At 41.0% G+C, this 17,003-nt stretch overlaps 1 protein-coding gene across 2 annotated transcripts; it reads left to right on the top strand.

Moving 5' to 3' along the window:
• Nucleotides 1-3,301: 3,301 nt before the first annotated feature.
• fam114a2 (family with sequence similarity 114 member A2) lies at nt 3,302-16,903 on the top strand. Of its 2 annotated transcripts, none has more exons than XM_035782192.2 (14): nt 3,302-3,441; nt 3,933-4,213; nt 4,374-4,473; nt 4,619-4,720; nt 5,941-6,044; nt 6,147-6,281; nt 6,385-6,543; nt 6,819-6,942; nt 7,150-7,235; nt 7,529-7,624; nt 7,731-7,870; nt 14,403-14,475; nt 15,904-15,957; nt 16,085-16,903. In XM_035782192.2, exons 2-14 carry the CDS (start codon nt 3,950-3,952, stop codon nt 16,184-16,186), a joined length of 1,539 nt encoding a protein of 512 aa, XP_035638085.1. In that variant the 5' UTR covers nt 3,302-3,441; nt 3,933-3,949; the 3' UTR covers nt 16,187-16,903. The 2 variants fall into 2 exon arrangements, with proteins under 2 accessions (XP_035638085.1, XP_035638086.1); XM_035782193.2 differs by having other exon boundaries at nt 3,338-3,458.
• Nucleotides 16,904-17,003: the final 100 nt, after the last annotated feature.

Raw genomic sequence — 17,003 nt, 5'->3', positions numbered from 1 at the left:
GAACAATACCAGAGACGCTATCGAATTTTTGTCCCTGACCTGTTTGGAGATCTCCTTGGTCTTCATGGTGCTGCTTGCCTTCATATCAGTTTGAGTTGGCTGAGTTACAGAACTGTGATGTTCTGAAAGACGCATTCAAGCCCAACAGTCTCATTGACTTCTATGCCGCCCTCCCAAACGACACATATCCAAACATCAAAAAACACGCAATGAAAATGTCCACAGTTTTTGGCAGCACGTATATCTGCGAGAAAACCTTTTCTCGCATGAAACTGCTGAAAACCCCGATGAGATCAAGATTGACAGATGAACATTTGCATCAGTGCTTGAGACTGGCTGTAACTAGAATGGAACCTGATATTACATTTACATTTACATTTAAGTCATTTAGCAGACGCTCTTATCCAGAGCGACTTACAAATTGGTGCATTCACCTTATGACATCCAGTGGAACAGCCACTTTACAATAGTGCATCTAAATCTTTTAAGGGGGGGGGTGAGAAGGATTACTTTATCCTATCCTAGGTATTCCTTAAAGAGGTGGGGTTTCAGGTGTCTCTGGAAGGTGGTGATTGACTCCGCTGTCCTGGCGTCGTGAGGGAGTGTGTTCCACCATTGGGGAGCCAGAGCAGCGAACAGTTTTGACTGGGCTGAGCGGGAACTGTACTTCCTCAGTGGTAGGGAGGCGAGCAGGCCAGAGGTGGATGAACGCAGTGCCCTTGTTTGGGTGTAGGGCCTGATCAGAGCCTGGAGGTACTGAGGTGCCGTTCCCCTCACAGCTCCGTAGGCAAGCACCATGGTCTTGTAGCGGATGCGAGCTTCCACTGGAAGCCAGTGGAGAGAGCGGAGGAGCGGGGTGACGTGAGAGAACTTGGGAAGGTTGAACACCAGACGGGCTGCGGCATTCTGGATGAGTTGTAGGGGTTTAATGGCACAGGCAGGGAGCCCAGCCAACAGCGAGTTGCAGTAATCCAGACGGGAGATGACAAGTGCCTGGATTAGGACCTGCGCCGCTTCCTGTGTGAGGCAGGGTCGTACTCTGCGGATGTTGTAGAGCATGAACCTACAGGAACGGGACACCACCTTGATGTTAGTTGAGAACGACAGGGTGTTGTCCAGGATCACGCCAAGGTTCTTAGCGCTCTGGGAGGAGGACACAATGGAGTTGTCAACCGTGATGGCGAGATCATGGAACGGGCAGTCCTTCCCCGGGAGGAAGAGGAGCTCCGTCTTGCCGAGGTTCAGCTTGAGGTGGTGATCCGTCATCCACACTGATATGTCTGCCAGACATGCAGAGATGCGATTCGCCACCTGGTCATCAGAAGGGGAAAGGAGAAGATTAATTGTGTGTCGTCTGCATAGCAATGATAGGAGAGACCATGTGAGGTTATGACAGAGCCAAGTGACTTGGTGTATAGCGAGAATAGGAGAGGGCCTAGAACAGAGCCCTGGGGGACACCAGTGGTGAGAGCGCGTGGTGAGGAGACAGATTCTCGCCACGCCACCTGGTAGGAGCGACCTGTCAGGTAGGACGCAATCCAAGCGTGGGCCGCGCCGGAGATGCCCAACTCGGAGAGGGTGGAGAGGAGGATCTGATGGTTCACAGTATCGAAGGCAGCCGATAGGTCTAGAAGGATGAGAGCAGAGGAGAGAGAGTTAGCTTTAGCAGTACGGAGCGCCTCCGTGATACAGAGAAGAGCAGTCTCAGTTGAATGACTAGTCTTGAAACCTGACTGATTTGGATCAAGAAGGTCATTCTGAGAGAGATAGTGGGAGAGCTGGCCAAGGACGGCACGTTCAAGAGTTTTGGAGAGAAAAGAAAGAAGGGATACTGGTCTGTAGTTGTTGACATCGGAGGGATCGAGTGTAGGTTTTTTCAGAAGGGGTGCAACTCTCGCTCTCTTGAAGACGGAAGGGACGTAGCCAGCGGTCAGGGATGAGTTGATGAGCGAGGTGAGGTAAGGGAGAAGGTCTCCGGAAATGGTCTGGAGAAGAGAGGAGGGGATAGGGTCGAGCGGGCAGGTTGTTGGGGGGCCGGCCGTCACAAGACGCGAGATTTCATCTGAGAGAGAGGGGAGAAAGAGGTCAGAGCACAGGGTAGGGCAGTGTGAGCAGAACCAGCGGTGTCGTTTGACTTAGCAAACAAGGATCGGATGTCGTCGACCTTCTTTTCAAAATGGTTGACGAAGTCATCTGCAGAGAGGGAGGAGGGGGGAGGGGGAGGAGGATTCAGGAGGGAGGAGAAGGTGGCAAAGAGCTTCCTCGGGTTAGAGGCAGATGCTTGGAATTTATAGTGGTAGAAAGTGGCTTTAGCAGCAGAGACAGAGGAGGAAAATGTAGAGAGGAGGGAGTGAAAGGATGCCAGGTCCGCAGGGAGGCGAGTTCTCCTCCATTTCCGCTCGGCTGCCTGCCTATTCAACTTCTCACCAGCCAGATGCAGGCCCACAGTTCACACTGATGAACATACATAGATAGGTAAGCTCACTTTTCTGACTTGAATGAGTCATTCTGAGCATAAACAAATATAATCATAATAAAATCTACTGGGATAAAATCCATCTTTACAACCATACTGGTAGTGAAATGTATTGTGCTGTGTAGGTGCTGTATCACTTAGTTCAGTTTCTCAACCTGCTTCTTTTGTGGTTTTCACAGGGAAGTTGATGAGAGAGAGCTGCAAACAGCGGTGTCTACAAGCCTACTGGAACCTACAAAAGGATTATAAGGAAGGAACACAAACTTTAAGAGACTGCTCATATGTGTCAGAGAGATTCTGCTCTGACAACTGAGCTGAACTTTTATCTGTTAAGATTGTGCATGGCACGACAGAAAGTTAATGTTCCATGGCTTTTTTTTCTATGAAGAACCCAGAGAGAGTTATTTAGTTATTATTTATTTCCTGTTTTTTCTGTGAAGAACTCAGAGAGGGTTATTTAGTTATTATTTATTTCATTAATAGTGTTATTATTTGTTTCCTGACTTTTTTTCTGTAAAGAACCTGGAAAGGGTTATTTGGTTATGTGTGGCTTTCTGGAAAACAATACATTTTTTAAGCTCCCCTACGATCGTCACACTTTTTCTGTTACAAACTGACACCGGCCCCCCATCAGAGAAGGGAAAAGTTATGTGGCCCTCACAGGAAAAAGTTTGGGGACCCCTGTACTAGATGAACAGTATGTGTGAGTAGTAGAACTACTCCCCAACAATGGTTTTGGACCTAAAAGCAACTGGGAGCTAATGCTTGTGTAATGTTCCCTCCAGGTCAGCAGTTGGCGTTGTGTACTGTTTTGAACACTATAAGTACGTGTTTATGCAGTAGAAGAAGAGATCCCTCACCATAACAAATTATCGTGTGACGTGGCTAATAGGGGGTTTTGTAGCTAGACCTTGCAAGATAACGAAGAAAATCAAGACCATCACACGAAATCTGGGATAAAATGTGTTAGTAACATAAATAGGTGGCATTCTTGATCAAAACCATGTGGCTTCTTTCTTAGACATGTGTCTATCACCTAGAAGACTTGGGAGCAATGACTTTAGCATAGAAAGCTAACAGCTAGTTAAGGGAAAGTGCAACAATGTCTAGCCATTGATGTGCTATTACTGATGTATTTTGGACACAGTTACGCTTGGCTCAGACAACTGTTATCTTAGCTAAACAATAACTATAAAAGTCTGAGTATCAGTCTTTATTCTCTGTAATTTAGTTTATCTATGTAGCTAGATTTAATCTGCAAGAATAGCCTGTCACTAGACTTCTCTTGCCCCAGGTTGTGACTGGACTCAATTTGAGTAACGCCTGGGGTAATGTGAACTTCTACTGTACATCCCACTTGTTTTGACTTATTGATTGGATATAAATTATTTTAAAAACTATGGTTTCAATGAAACATTACACAAATTCTTATTGTCTTTTCATCCAATAACAACAGGTATGTGTTAAGTTAAGATGTCAGACAGCGAAGCCCCTGGTGACCCTGCTGGGAGTTCAGAGGTCGCAGAGACAGAGGCCCCACCACTGCAGACCTCCACTGTGACGCCACCAGACAGTGCTCCACAGACACTACCTGGAGAGAGCACCACACACGAATCCACAGATGTCCCCCCAACCAGGAACGGAAGGAAAACCAGGAAGAGACCAGATCCAAAACCTCCAGTTGAAGTCCACAAGACTCAGGAGGAGAAACCTAAAGTAGATGGAGAGCCAGCCAAGGTAAGACATGCATGGATACAGCAGAATGAAAGATTCAACAAGCTTAGATTCTAACCTTGGGGCCTGGATATGGTTTCGTTTTTTTTTTAGAGCTGTATAGGGTACAAACGATAGCCAGGTACAAATGTTTTCTCCCTCCATCTCTCTCTCTCTCATCCAGACATCTAGTGAGTCAACAGTAGTCCAGGGAGGATGGGGCTACTGGGGGAGCTGGGGAAAGTCCATCATGTCAACGGCCTCGGCCACTGTGGCCACTGTAGGTGAGGAGAACCAAAAATTGTGTTTTCTGCTTGTGGCCATTTTGTGTTCTCATTATGGTGTTAAACAATGTTTGCCCTTTCAGTGAGCATATGCAAACTTTAAAATATCTAAAAATACACTTTATTATGTTTGTTTCACTCTAAGGTCAAGGAATCACCCAGGCTATTGAGAAGGCAGAGACTTCTCTGGGAATCCCCAGCCCCACAGAGCTGTCTGCACAGATTGGAGAGGAGGACAAACAAGAGGGTAATGATGGCATACACTGGTCATCAACACGATCAACACATGAGTCATCACTCTAGATTTAACATCAGCCGTGATAAGCCTTAGTATATTTAGGATGCGTTTGTTGTGGAGATGTAAACTGCTTCACTGTTGTAGCTATGCACGTTAGGTTGATGTCTGAGATCTACAGTGCGGTCTGAAATAATTGACACCCTTGATTTAAGATAAGCAAATATTACTATAAAATATTTTATAGCTATTATGTATGCTAAATTTTTTTTGTAAATATAAATTTGTCTACTAATACAATTTCTCAAAGAGATTTTGACCTCTAACAAAGTTAGAGGTCAAAATTGACATCCCTGTTTTCAATACCCAGCTCACAGCTCACCTTGCGAGGATAACGGCACTGAGCCTTTTTAAAAAAATGTTTCATGAATTGGAGAACGCATTGGGAGGGATCTTTGACCATTCCTCCATATAGAATCCTTTTAGACCCTTGATATCCTTTGACTGCGCTTATGCTCGGCCCTCTTCAATTCAATCCACAGGTTTTCAATGGGTTTCAAGTCTGGAGACTGAGATGGCCGTTGCAAAACTTAGATTTTTGTGGCCAATTAACAATGTCTTTGTGGATTTTGGTATACTTAGGGTTATTGTCTTGCTGGAAGATCCACTTGCGACCCAAGTTTCAGCCTCATTGCAGAGGCAACCAGGACATTTTAGCCAAGACAATAACCCCAAGCACACATCAAAATCCAAAAAGAAATGATTATTTGGCCAGAAAATCAACATTTGCACTGTCCGTCTCTGTCTCTGGACTTGAAACCCATTGAGAACCTGTGGTTTGAACTGAAGAATGTAGTCCATAAGCACAGACGAAAGATATCAGGGATCTGGAAGGATTCTGTATGTAGGAATGGTCTAAGATCCCTTCCAATGTGTTCTCTAACTCATTTCAGAAAAAGGCTCAGTGCCGTTACCCTCGAAAGATGAGGTATTGAAAACAGGAGTGTCAATCATTTTGACCCATAACTTTTTGAGAAGAAAAAAAAAGCATTACTTCTTAAACATAATCTCTTCCTCTGAGCAATTGTATTAGTATCAAATAATATATTTTAAGCAACAAAAAAATTGCAAAGAGTATAGCTGAGTATTTGAATTATTTACATTATACAGACTTTTTGCTCATCTTTATTAAGGGTGTCAATTATTTTGGACCTACTGTATTTTACTTCTAGGGGAACCCAGTAATGAGACTGATAAAGGGGAAGGAGATGGCGCATTGGCTATGGGAAGCGCCATTGGAATGTTCTCATCCCTCAGCAGTGTTGTTCAAAGCACCGTAAGAAACAATGCTTCTTTGCTTTTTTTGGCGATTACCATCATATGTTGTTTATGGGCAAAAGTGACTTGGTTACTGACTAAATGTATATCTATATTTCAGGGGAAAACGGTCCTAACAGGGGGTTTAGATGCCTTGGAGTTCATAGGCAAGAAGACCATGGATGTCATAGCAGAGGGAGATCCAGGGTACAAGAAAACAAAGGGTCTGATGAACAGGACTAACACTCTTTCTCGGGTGAATATTGTTGAATGGATGTCAGAGAAGCCACCCCCAGTGTTGGGCTTACACCTTATTGGTGTTGGAAAAATTGAATTCAAGGTTTTTGTTTTGGCTGAAGGTCTTACGGGAGGCCAAGGAGAGAGAGGAGCAGGAAACAGCCAAGGAGATGTCCTCCGACACAGAAAATAAGGCCCATTACGGAATGCTGTTCGATGAATTCCAGGGCCTATCCCACCTGGAAGCTCTGGAGATTCTCTCCAGGGAGAGTGAGTCAAAGGTGATAATGAGCAAGTTCCACATTTGACTTTGTACAAAGAAACAAGTAAACAGCCTCTCAAAATATGATTGATTGTACACTGTGCACAGCCTACCATTGAAATCAGTACAACCTTTTGCTATCAATACTTTGCACACTTGTAAAGAGAGCACCTACAACCATTGCAACCTCTTGAGATATAAAAATGGATCCATGCCACTTTAAAATCCTCCTGGCTCCTTTTAGTAGATGTTATCTATGACTGAATCAGTTGTCTGTTGTGTTGTGTGGTGTAGGTAAAGTCTGTTCTGACCACTCTGTCTGGAGAGGAGCTGGACCAACTTAAAGAGGACCTGGAGCTCATAAAGGAACCCTTCTCTCTGGTGGAGTTTGAGGAGGAGGAGGTGAACGAAAAGAAAGGTAGCCTATCGTCACAGAACTGCAAGTCTACTATCACAATGTTACATTTACATTCTTTTAGTACTACTAGTAAACAAAATAGATTTGGTGTATGCTTTTCTTCTGTGGGTGATAACACATCGGATGTTTTTCAGTTGGCTTATCTTGTTTCTGTGATAATACAATGAACAAAATCAATACATTTTATTTATTCATATTTATTTTCAGATGAAGATGGTGCTGAGTTTCTGAGGGAATTAACAGGGGCCCTGGATGGACTACACATATCCACAACATCTGACAAACTTCGCAAGGTTGGCACAATACATTTCTCTCTTGATTTCATTTAAAGCCAGATATCTTTCTGTCTCATGCTAGTGGTCCAATATTGTAGCAGTGCTTGTTGCTATCTTCTGAAGAGTTTTGGTAGAACTGAGTTTTAAATGGACTGAGTTCACTACTCGTCTTTGCGTATTTGTGCCTGCAGCAATTTTTAGATTCTATATGGTTCTGTATTCTCCATTCATTGCAATTCAGGCAGAACCTCTTCTCCAGTTGATAGATCACTGATCTCTAACCTATTTTCTCTCTGCATACCCCTTATCAGGTGAGTAAGAATGCATGTGACCAGATTGCCCAAATGACCAAACTCATAAAGGAAGAAGGGAATGAAGAGGAAGTGGCAAAAACCTATACTGTTGAGGTATGAAAAAAAAGGATCAAGGTCATTATCTGACTGTGACTATTGAAATGGAGCTTTACTCCTTTCTGTTGTAACTACTGATGTGAGAGTTGTTGATTCCTCTCAGGATGTCCACTCGTTGGCCATCAGAAACCTGGCTGAGCTCACAGCCAGATCCATAGAGCAGTTTCACAAAGTGGCCGAGACGATTCTGTTCTGTACCAGCCAGGAGGTCACCACTCTGGAGCAGGCCAAAATCCTCTCGCAGTAAGTTCCTACACACCATCAGCCATCTACAGTGTTATATTACGAGTCATAGATCCAGCCTTCAAAGTATTCACACGCCTAGACTTTTTCAGACTGAATTTAAAATGGATTAAATTGAGATGTTGTCACTGGCCTACACACAGTATCCCATAATGTGAAATTATGTTTTAGAAATGTTTACAAATTAATTAAACATTATCATCTGAAATGTCTTGTGTCAATAAGGATTCAACCCTTTTTTTTATGGAAAGCCTAAATAAGTTCAGGAGTTAAAATGTCCAGTCACATAATAAGTTGCATGGACTCACTCGGTGTACAATAATAGTGTTTAACATGATTTTTAAATGACTACCTTATCTCTTTACCCCACACATACAATTATTTGTCAGGTCACTCAGTTGAGCAGTGAATTTCAAACAGATTCAACCACAAAGACAGAGCGGTTTTCCATTGCCTCGCAAAGAAGGGCACCTATTGGTAGATGGGTAAAAATAAAACAAAGCAGACATTGAATATCCCTTTGAGTATTAATTACACTTTAGATGGTGTATCAATACACCCAGTCACTACAAAGATAAAGGCATCCTTCCTAACTCAGTTGCCGGAGAGGAAGGAAACCGCTCAGGGATTTCACCATGAGGCCAATGGTAACTTTAAAACAGTTAAGGAAATAATGGCTATGATGGGAGAAAGTTACTCCACAATACTAACCTAAATGACCGAGTGAAAAGAAGGAAGCTTGTACAGAATAAAAATATTACAATAAAAGCATCCCGTTTGCAATGAGGCACTAAAGTAATACTGGGAAACAAACGTGGCAAAGAAAGTAACTTTGTCCCTGAATACACCACCTTATGTTTGGGGCTTATTTGGAGTTTATTTATTTTTGAATGAAAGAATAGAACTCAACACAGGCAAAATCCTAATCGAAAACCTTGTTCAGTCTGCTTTCCAACAGACAATGGAAGACAAATTCACCCTTCAACAGGACAATGGCCAAAAATACACTTTAGTTGCTTATCAAGATGACATTGAATGTTCCAGAGTTGCCTAGATTTGACTTACATCTGCTTAAATCTATGGCAAGACTTGCTGTCTAGCAATGTTCAACAACCAACTTGACAGAAATGAATAATATAATACAGTGGGGCAAAAAAGTTTTTAGTCAGCCACCAATTGTGCAAGTTCTCCCACTTTAAAAGATGAGGCGTGTAATTTTCATCATAGGTACACTTCAGCTATGACAGACAAAATGAGAAAAAACAATCCAGAAAATCACATTGTAGGATTTTTAATGAATTTATTTGCAAATTATGGTGGAAAATAAGTATTTGTTCAATAACAAAAGTTTCTCAATACTTTGTTATATACCCTTCGTTGGCAATGAGAGGTCAAACGTTTTCTCAGTCTTCACAAGGTTTTCACACATTGTTGCTGGTATTTTGGCTCATTCCTCCATGCAGATCTCCTCTAGAGCAGTGATGTTTTGGGGATGTTGCTGGGCAACACAGACTTTCAACTCCCTCCAAAGATTTTCTATGGGGTTGAGATCTGGAGACTGGCTAGGCCACTCCAGGATCTTGAAATGCTTCTTACGAAGCCACTCCTTCGTTGCCCGGGCAGTGTGTTTGGGATCATTGTCATGCTGAAAGACCCAGCCACGTTTCATCTTCAATGCCCTTGCTGATGGAAGGAGGTTTTCACTCAAAATCTCACGATACATGGCCCCATTCATTCTTTCCTTTACACGGATCAGTCGTGCTGGTCCCTTTGCAGAAAAACAGCTCCAAAGCATGATGTTTCCACCCCCATGCTTCACAGTAGGTATGGTGTTCTTTGGATGCAACTCAGCATTCTTTGTCCGCCAAACACGACGAGTTGGGTTTACCAAAAAGTTATATTTTGGTTTCATCTGACCATATGACATTCTCCCAATCTTCTTCTGGATCATCCAAATGCTCTCTAGCAAACTTCAGACGAGCCTGGACATTTACTGGCTTAAGTAGGGGGACACGTCTGGCACTGCAGGATTTGAGTCCCTGGCGGCGTAGTGTGTTACTGATGGTAGGCTTTGTTACTTTGGTCCCAGCTCTCTGCAGGTCTTTCACTAGGTCCCCCCGTGTGGTTCTGGGATTTTTGCTCACCGTTCTTGTGATCATTTTGACCCCACGGGGTGAGATCTTGCGTGGAGCCCCAGATCGAGGGATATTATCAGTGGTCTTGTACGTCTTCCATTTCTTAATAATTGCTCCCACAGTTGATTTCTTCAAACCAAGCTGCCTACCTATTGCAGATTCAGTCTTCCCAGCCTGGTGCAGGTCTACAATTTTGTTTCTGGTGTCCTTTGACAACTCTTTGGTCTTGGCCATAGTGGAGTTTGGAGTGTCTTTTATACTGATAACAAGTTAAAACAGGTGACATTAATACAGGTAACGAGTGGAGGACAGAGGAGCCTCTTAAAGAAGAAGTTACAGGTTTGTGAGAGCCAGAAATCTTGCTTGTTTGTAGGTGACCAAATACTTATTTTCCACCATAATTTGCAAATAAATTAATTAAAATTTCTACAATGTGATTTTCTGGATTTTTTTTCTCATTTTGTCTGTCATAGTTGAAGTCTACCTATGATGAAAATTGCAGGCCTCATCTTTTTAAGTGGGAGAACTTGCACAATTGGTGGCTGACTAAATACTTTTTTTGCCCCACTGTATGTATGTATGTATATATATATATATATATATATATATTAAGAATAATGTGCAAATGTTGTACAATTCATGTGTGCAAGGCTCTTAGTCTTACCCAGAAAGATTTACAGCTGTAATCACTGCCACAGGGGATTCTAACATGATTCTAACAGAGATGTCTGTATTTCTTTTTCAATACATTTGCACAATTTTCTAAAAACATGTTTTCACTTTGTTATTATGAGGTATTGTAAGGAGATGGGTGAGGAAAAAAATCATGTTTAATCAATTTTGAATTCAGGCTTTAACACATCAAAATGTGGAATAAGTCAAAGGGTATGAAGACTTTCTGAAGGCACTGTATAACTCTGGTTCACACCTCCCTAATCTGCAGACATAATGTGTATTGATAACATTCATTGGTAACAATGAGGGTATCAGTCAATGTTGTCTCTACCTTCTTCCCTTTGTGCTGTTGTCTGTGCCCAATAAGGTTTGTACCATGTTTTGTTCTGCTACTATGTTGTGTTGCTACCATGGTGTCATGTGTTGCTGTCTTGCTATGTTGTCTTAGGTCTCTCTTTAGGTTGTGTTGTATCTTGTCATGATGTGTGTTTTGTCCTACTGTTCAAAAGTTTGGGATCACTTAGAAATGTCCTTGTTTTTGAAAGATAAGACCATTTTTTGGGCCGTTAAAATAACAGTACATTTATCAGAAATGCACTGTAGATGTTAATGTTGTAAATTACTATTGTGGCTGGAAACTGCAGATATATTTTTTATGGAATATCTACATAGGTGTACAGAGGCCCATCAGCAACCATCACTCCTGTGTTCCAATGGCACGTTGTGTTAGCTAATCCAAGTTTATCATTTTTATAATTTGCTAATTGATCATTAGAAAACCCTTTTGCAATTATGTTAGCACAGCTGAAAACTGTTGTTCTGGTTAAAGAAGCAATAAAACTGGCCTTTAGACTAATTGAGTATCTGGAGCATCAGCATTTGTGGGTTTGATTACAGGCTCAAAATGGCCAGAAACAAAGTACTTTCTTCTGAAACTCGTCAGTCTGTTCTTGCTCTGAGAAATTAAGGCTATTCCATGCGAGAAATTGCCAAGAAACTGACGATCTTGTACAACGCTGTGTACTACTCCCTTCACAGAATAGCTCTAACCAGAATAGAAGAGTGAGAGGCCCCGATGCCCAACTGAGCAAGAGGACAAGTACATTAGTGTGTCAAGTTTGAGAAACAGATGCCTCACCAGTCCTCAACTAGCAGCTTCATTTAATAGTACCTGCAAAACACCAGTCTCAACATCAACAGTGAAGAGGCGACTCCGGGATGCTGGCCTTCTGGGTAGAGTTCTTCTGTCCATCTTAATCTTTTCTTTTTAATTGTCCAGTTTGTGGTATGGCTTTTTCTTTGCAACTCTGCCTAGAATGCCAGTATCCCGGAGTCGCCTCTTCACCGTTGACATTGAGACTGGTGTTTTGCGGGTACTATTTACTGAAGCTTCCAGTTGAGGACTTCTGAGGCATCTGTTTCTCAAACTAGACACTCTAATGTACTTGTCCTCTTGTTTAGTTGTGCATCGCGGCCTCCCACTTATCTTTCTATTCTGGTTACAGCCCGTTTGCGCTGTTCTGTGAAGGGAGTAGTACACAGCGTTGTACGAGATCTTGAGTTTCTTGGCAATTTCTCGCATGGAATAGCCTTCATTTCTCAGAACAAGAATGGACTGACGAGTTTCAGAAGACAGTACTTTGTTTTCTAATGATCAATTAGCCTTTTTAAAATTATAAACTTGGATTAGCTAACACAATGTGCCATTGAAACACAGGAGTGATGGTTGCTGATAATGGGGCTATGTAGATATTCCATAAATAATCAGCCGTTTCCAGCTATGATAGTCATTTACAGGATTAACAATGTCTACACTGTATTTCTGATCAATTTGGTTATTTTAATGGAAAGAATTTAGCTTTTCTTCCAAAAACAAGGACATTTCTAAGTGACCCCAAACTTTTGAAAGGTTGTGTGTGTGTTTATATAATATACACACACACACACAGTTGAAGTCGGAAGTTTACATACACTAAGGTTGGAGTCATTAAAACAACTCGTTTTTCAACCACTCCACACATTTTTTGTTAACAAACTATAGTTTTGGCAAGTCTGTTAGGACATCTATTTTGTGCATGACACAAGTCATTTTTCTAACAATTGCTTACAGACATATTATTTCACTTATAATTCACTGTATCACAATTCCAGTGGGTCAGAAGTTTACATACACTAAGTTGACTGTGCCTTTAAACAGCTTGGAAAATTCCAGAAAATTATGTCATGGCTTTAGAAGCTTCTGATAGGCTAATTGACTTCATTTGAGTCAATTGGAGGTGTACCTGTGGCTGTATTTCAAGGCCTACCTTCAAACTCAGTTCCTCAAAAGAAATCAGCCAAGACCTCAGAAAAGAATTGTAGACCTCCACAATCTGGTTCATCCTTGGGAGCAATTTCCAAACGCTCGCAGGTACCATGTTAATCTATACAAACAATAGTATGCAAGTATAAAACCATGGTACCAAGCACCCTGCCGTTATACAGCTCAGGAAGGAGACGCGTTCTGTCTTCTAGAGATGAACGTACTTAGGTGGGAAAAGTGCAAATCAATCCCAGAACAACAGCAAAATGACCTTGTGAAGATGCTGGAGGAAATGGGTACAAAAGTATCTATATCCACAGTAAAACGAGTCCTATCTCGACATAACTTGAAAGGTCGCTCAGCAAGGAAGAAGCCACTGCTCCAAAACCGCCATAAAAAAAGCCAGACTATGGTTTGCAACTGCACATGGGGACAAAGATCATACTTTTTGGAGAAATGTCCTCTGGTCTGATGAATCAAAAATAGAACTGTTTGGCCATAATGACCATCGTTATGTTTGGAGGAGAAAGGGGGAAGCTTGCAAGCCGAAGAAAACCATCCCAACCGTGAAGCACGGCGTTGGCAGCATGTTGTGGGGGTGCTTTGCTGCAGGAGGGACTGGTGCACTTCACAAAATAGATGGCATCACGAGGAAGGAAAATTATGTGAACATATTGAAGCAACATCTAAAAACATCAGTCAGGAAGTTAAAGCTTGGTCGCAAATGAGTCTTCCAAATGGACAATACCCCAAGCATACTTCCAAAGTTGTGGCAAAATGGCTTAAGGACAACAAAGATAAGGTATTGGAGTGGCCATCACAAAGCCCTGACTTCAATCCTATGGAAAATTTGTGGGCAGAACTGAAAGTGTGTGTGAGCAAGGAGGCCTAGAAACCTAACTCAGTTACACCAGCTCTGTCAGGAGGAATGGGCCAAAATTCACCTAACTTATTGTGGGAAGCTTGTGGAAGGCTACCTGAAATGTTTGACCCAAGTTAAACCATTTGAAGGCAATGCTACCAAATACTAATTGAGTGTAAACTTCTGGCCCACTGGGAGTGTGTTGAAAGAAATAAAAGCTGAAATAAATCATTCTCTTTATTCTGACATTTCACATTCTTAAAATAAAGTGGTGATCCTAACTAACCTAAGACAGGGAATTTTTATTAGGATTTAATGTCAGGAATTGTGGAAAAACTGAGTTCAAATATATTTGGTTAAGGTGTATGTAAACAATATATATATATATATGTTGTTTTATCCCAAGCCCCCGTCCCCACAGGAGGCCTTTTGGTGGGCTGTTATTGTAAATAATAATTTGTTCTTAACTGACTTGTCTAGTTAAATAAAGATTTTCAAAATATAAATATCATAGTATTTGATTGTTCTCTAACTCAACATGTTGTTCTCCCCTTACAGAATAACAATTCTTCTGTGTAAAGAGATATCATTACTTTCCAAGAAGTTCACCTCCTGTTTAACTACAATAGGGGTAAGATGGTAATTCTTTACGAACCTATATCACAAAGTATATTTAGCCTATCACTTAGCTAACACTCTTCGAAGCTACATTCACAGAACTCTGCTTCAGATGTTAATATTCAAGGCCTTGCACAACAACTTTTCATCATGGAACTTGTGTACTTCATCACTATGACAACTAATAAATGGTATTTTGTGTTTCACAAAGTAATCATCCTTACTTTAAAGCAGTGGTATTCAAAGTTGTGGTCATGACCCCTATTGCGTCTCGGGGGAATTGGAGTGTGGTCCCCAAAACAAAAATAAATTAAGAGAAAAGGTTTGTAGCGGACAATATACAAATGTGTTTGGGAAAGAAGTTGATTAATGAGATGAAAATGTAATTATTTGAAGGTTGCTGGTTGATAAAAAAAAAAGATATAACTGTTTTTAAGGTTGTCCTTGGATTTGGGGAGGGGTGTATGTGTCTTTCGGAGGGGCTGGGTAAAAAGTGGAAATTTCAGCTGAACCTTGTGAGCAATTGGCCAATAGAGTGATCTTAAACAAAAAATATGGTGGTGGATCTTGATTTTATGGGGCTATTTTGCTTCCACTGGTCTTGGGGCCCTTAAGGTCAATGGCATCATGAACTTGACCCAGTACCAGGACATTTTATCCAAGACAGTAACCCCAAGCACACATCAAAATCCACAAAGAAATGGTTAATTGGCCACAAAATCAACATTTTGCAATGGCCATCTCATTCTCTGGATTTGAAACTCGTTGAAAACCTGTTGGTTAAATTGAAGAGGTCAGAGCATAAGCACAGACGAAGGATATCAAGGATCTGGAAGAATTATGTATGGAGAAATGGTCTAAGATCCCTCCCAATGTGTTCTCCAACTCATAAAACATTTTAGAAAAAGGCTCAGTGCTGTTATCCTCGCAAGGTGCGGTATTGAAAATAAGTGTCAATTTTGACCATTAACTATTTGACAACTTGTAAAACAAAATCTATTTCTCTGAGCAATTGTATTAGTATAAAATAATGTAAAGTAAGAGTACAGATTGTTGTACTTTTTTGAGAACGATAAGTTAAGAGATGAGAATTTTATTAATTGAAGGTTACGTGTTGATGTAAAAAATCAAGTAAAATATACAGATTTTAAGGTTGTGATCAGACTTGGGTAGGGGTGTGGTCCCTGAAATTATGGCATAAGAAATTGGGTCCCTGCTGAAAAAGTTTAAAAACCACTGCTTTAAAGAGCTTCAATCCGTTAAAAAAAATTGTTGCAGGGTGGTCGGTAACAAGATGATGCAATCTTTCCATGCTGCAATGCTGACATTAATAATTCTAATGGAGATTACTTTAGTAGTGTAAATCAGTCTGAATATGTGTATAAGATTCCTGGTTCACTGAGTCCAGAGACTAACGAGAGCTAAACATTTTGTTTTGCAGTCAAATAAAAAGGGAGATGTCCTCAATCCACTCATAACAGGAGTATTTTTGGAGGTTTGTATTATTGTGCATCACTGCATATCACATAATTCTGTCTGAAACCTGACTATTGTGTGTGTGATTTACAAATGTGGTGCATTAAGTATCTACAGTATGTATGTATGTATCTCCTCTTCTTTAGGCTTCCAACAGTGCATCGTACATCCAGGATGCCTTCCAGCTCCTCATGCCTGTATTGGAGGTGTCCCACATTCAAAGGAGTGCTGACTCTACCCAACAGTGATCGTATCACTCTCTCTGCTGTGCTAGCAAGGGACTGACAAACAAAAGCATTGACGTGTCATTGCGGTTTTAAAACATTTATTTCCTCAGCTCTTATTCATATTTAGTTTGAAGCCTAAACTAAATTGTCATGCCTCATAACAAATGTACCGTTTGATAGTGTTTACTCGTGGGGAATTGTAATGCTTTTGCTGTTGTGTAGCACAGTAGATAGACCAATGCACACTATTTGATGAGTCGAGCTGATGTGTTTGAATGACACTGACGTCTGCATTTCTCACGTCTCTATTTAACAATTACTATGATTCAATTCATTATTCATAACACCAGGATTCAGGATAACCTCAAGTTCTTAACCAAGTATACAGGTATCTGTATTACGGATGAGTGTGATATCGCTTTGCCATACCTCCCTATTTATCTGCAAATGTAATGTATGAACAGAATATTAGTAATTGAATGAATGAACAACTATTTTAATTGTTTTAATGTGAAAAGTGGTAACTTGCGTCTTGGAACTATATCAGGTTTTCCTTAGACAGTTGGAGCTACATAACCGTCAGGTATTTTATGCTTTCCAAATCAAAGTAATTTCTTAAACAAAATCCTATTACAGCTTTGTATTGATTGTGGAATACCAAAGCCCAAATGAAGATTTGCTTAAATGTGATACTTTGTAAAGCATTTTGTTTTGTAAAAACCTTTGCAAGCCAATGAACTCCTGGATAATTGAGTCTTTATTGTGCTGAAAACTTACTGTACATGGGGGGTCATGACAACAAACCACATTGGCAACTATAAAGTTCAAAACTATACAT

The sequence above is a fragment of the Oncorhynchus keta genome, chromosome 12 (assembly GCF_023373465.1).
Source record: "Oncorhynchus keta strain PuntledgeMale-10-30-2019 chromosome 12, Oket_V2, whole genome shotgun sequence".
Taxonomy (NCBI): domain Eukaryota; kingdom Metazoa; phylum Chordata; class Actinopteri; order Salmoniformes; family Salmonidae; genus Oncorhynchus; species Oncorhynchus keta.
This window is presented reverse-complemented; position numbering and strand designations above follow the sequence as displayed.

What these genes read in the sequence shown, in the direction of transcription:
- fam114a2 (XM_035782192.2), top strand. Translation starts at nt 3,950, where the DNA reads ATGTCAGACAGCGAAGCCCCTGGTGACCCTGCTGGGAGTTCAGAGGTC. An exon ending in TAGATGGAGAGCCAGCCAAG is followed by an intron (nt 4,214 to 4,373) that starts GTAAGACATGCA and finishes TCTCTCATCCAG; the next exon opens with ACATCTAGTGAGTCAACAGT. An exon ending in CAGGCCAAAATCCTCTCGCA is followed by an intron (nt 7,871 to 14,402) that starts GTAAGTTCCTAC and finishes CTCCCCTTACAG; the next exon opens with AATAACAATTCTTCTGTGTA.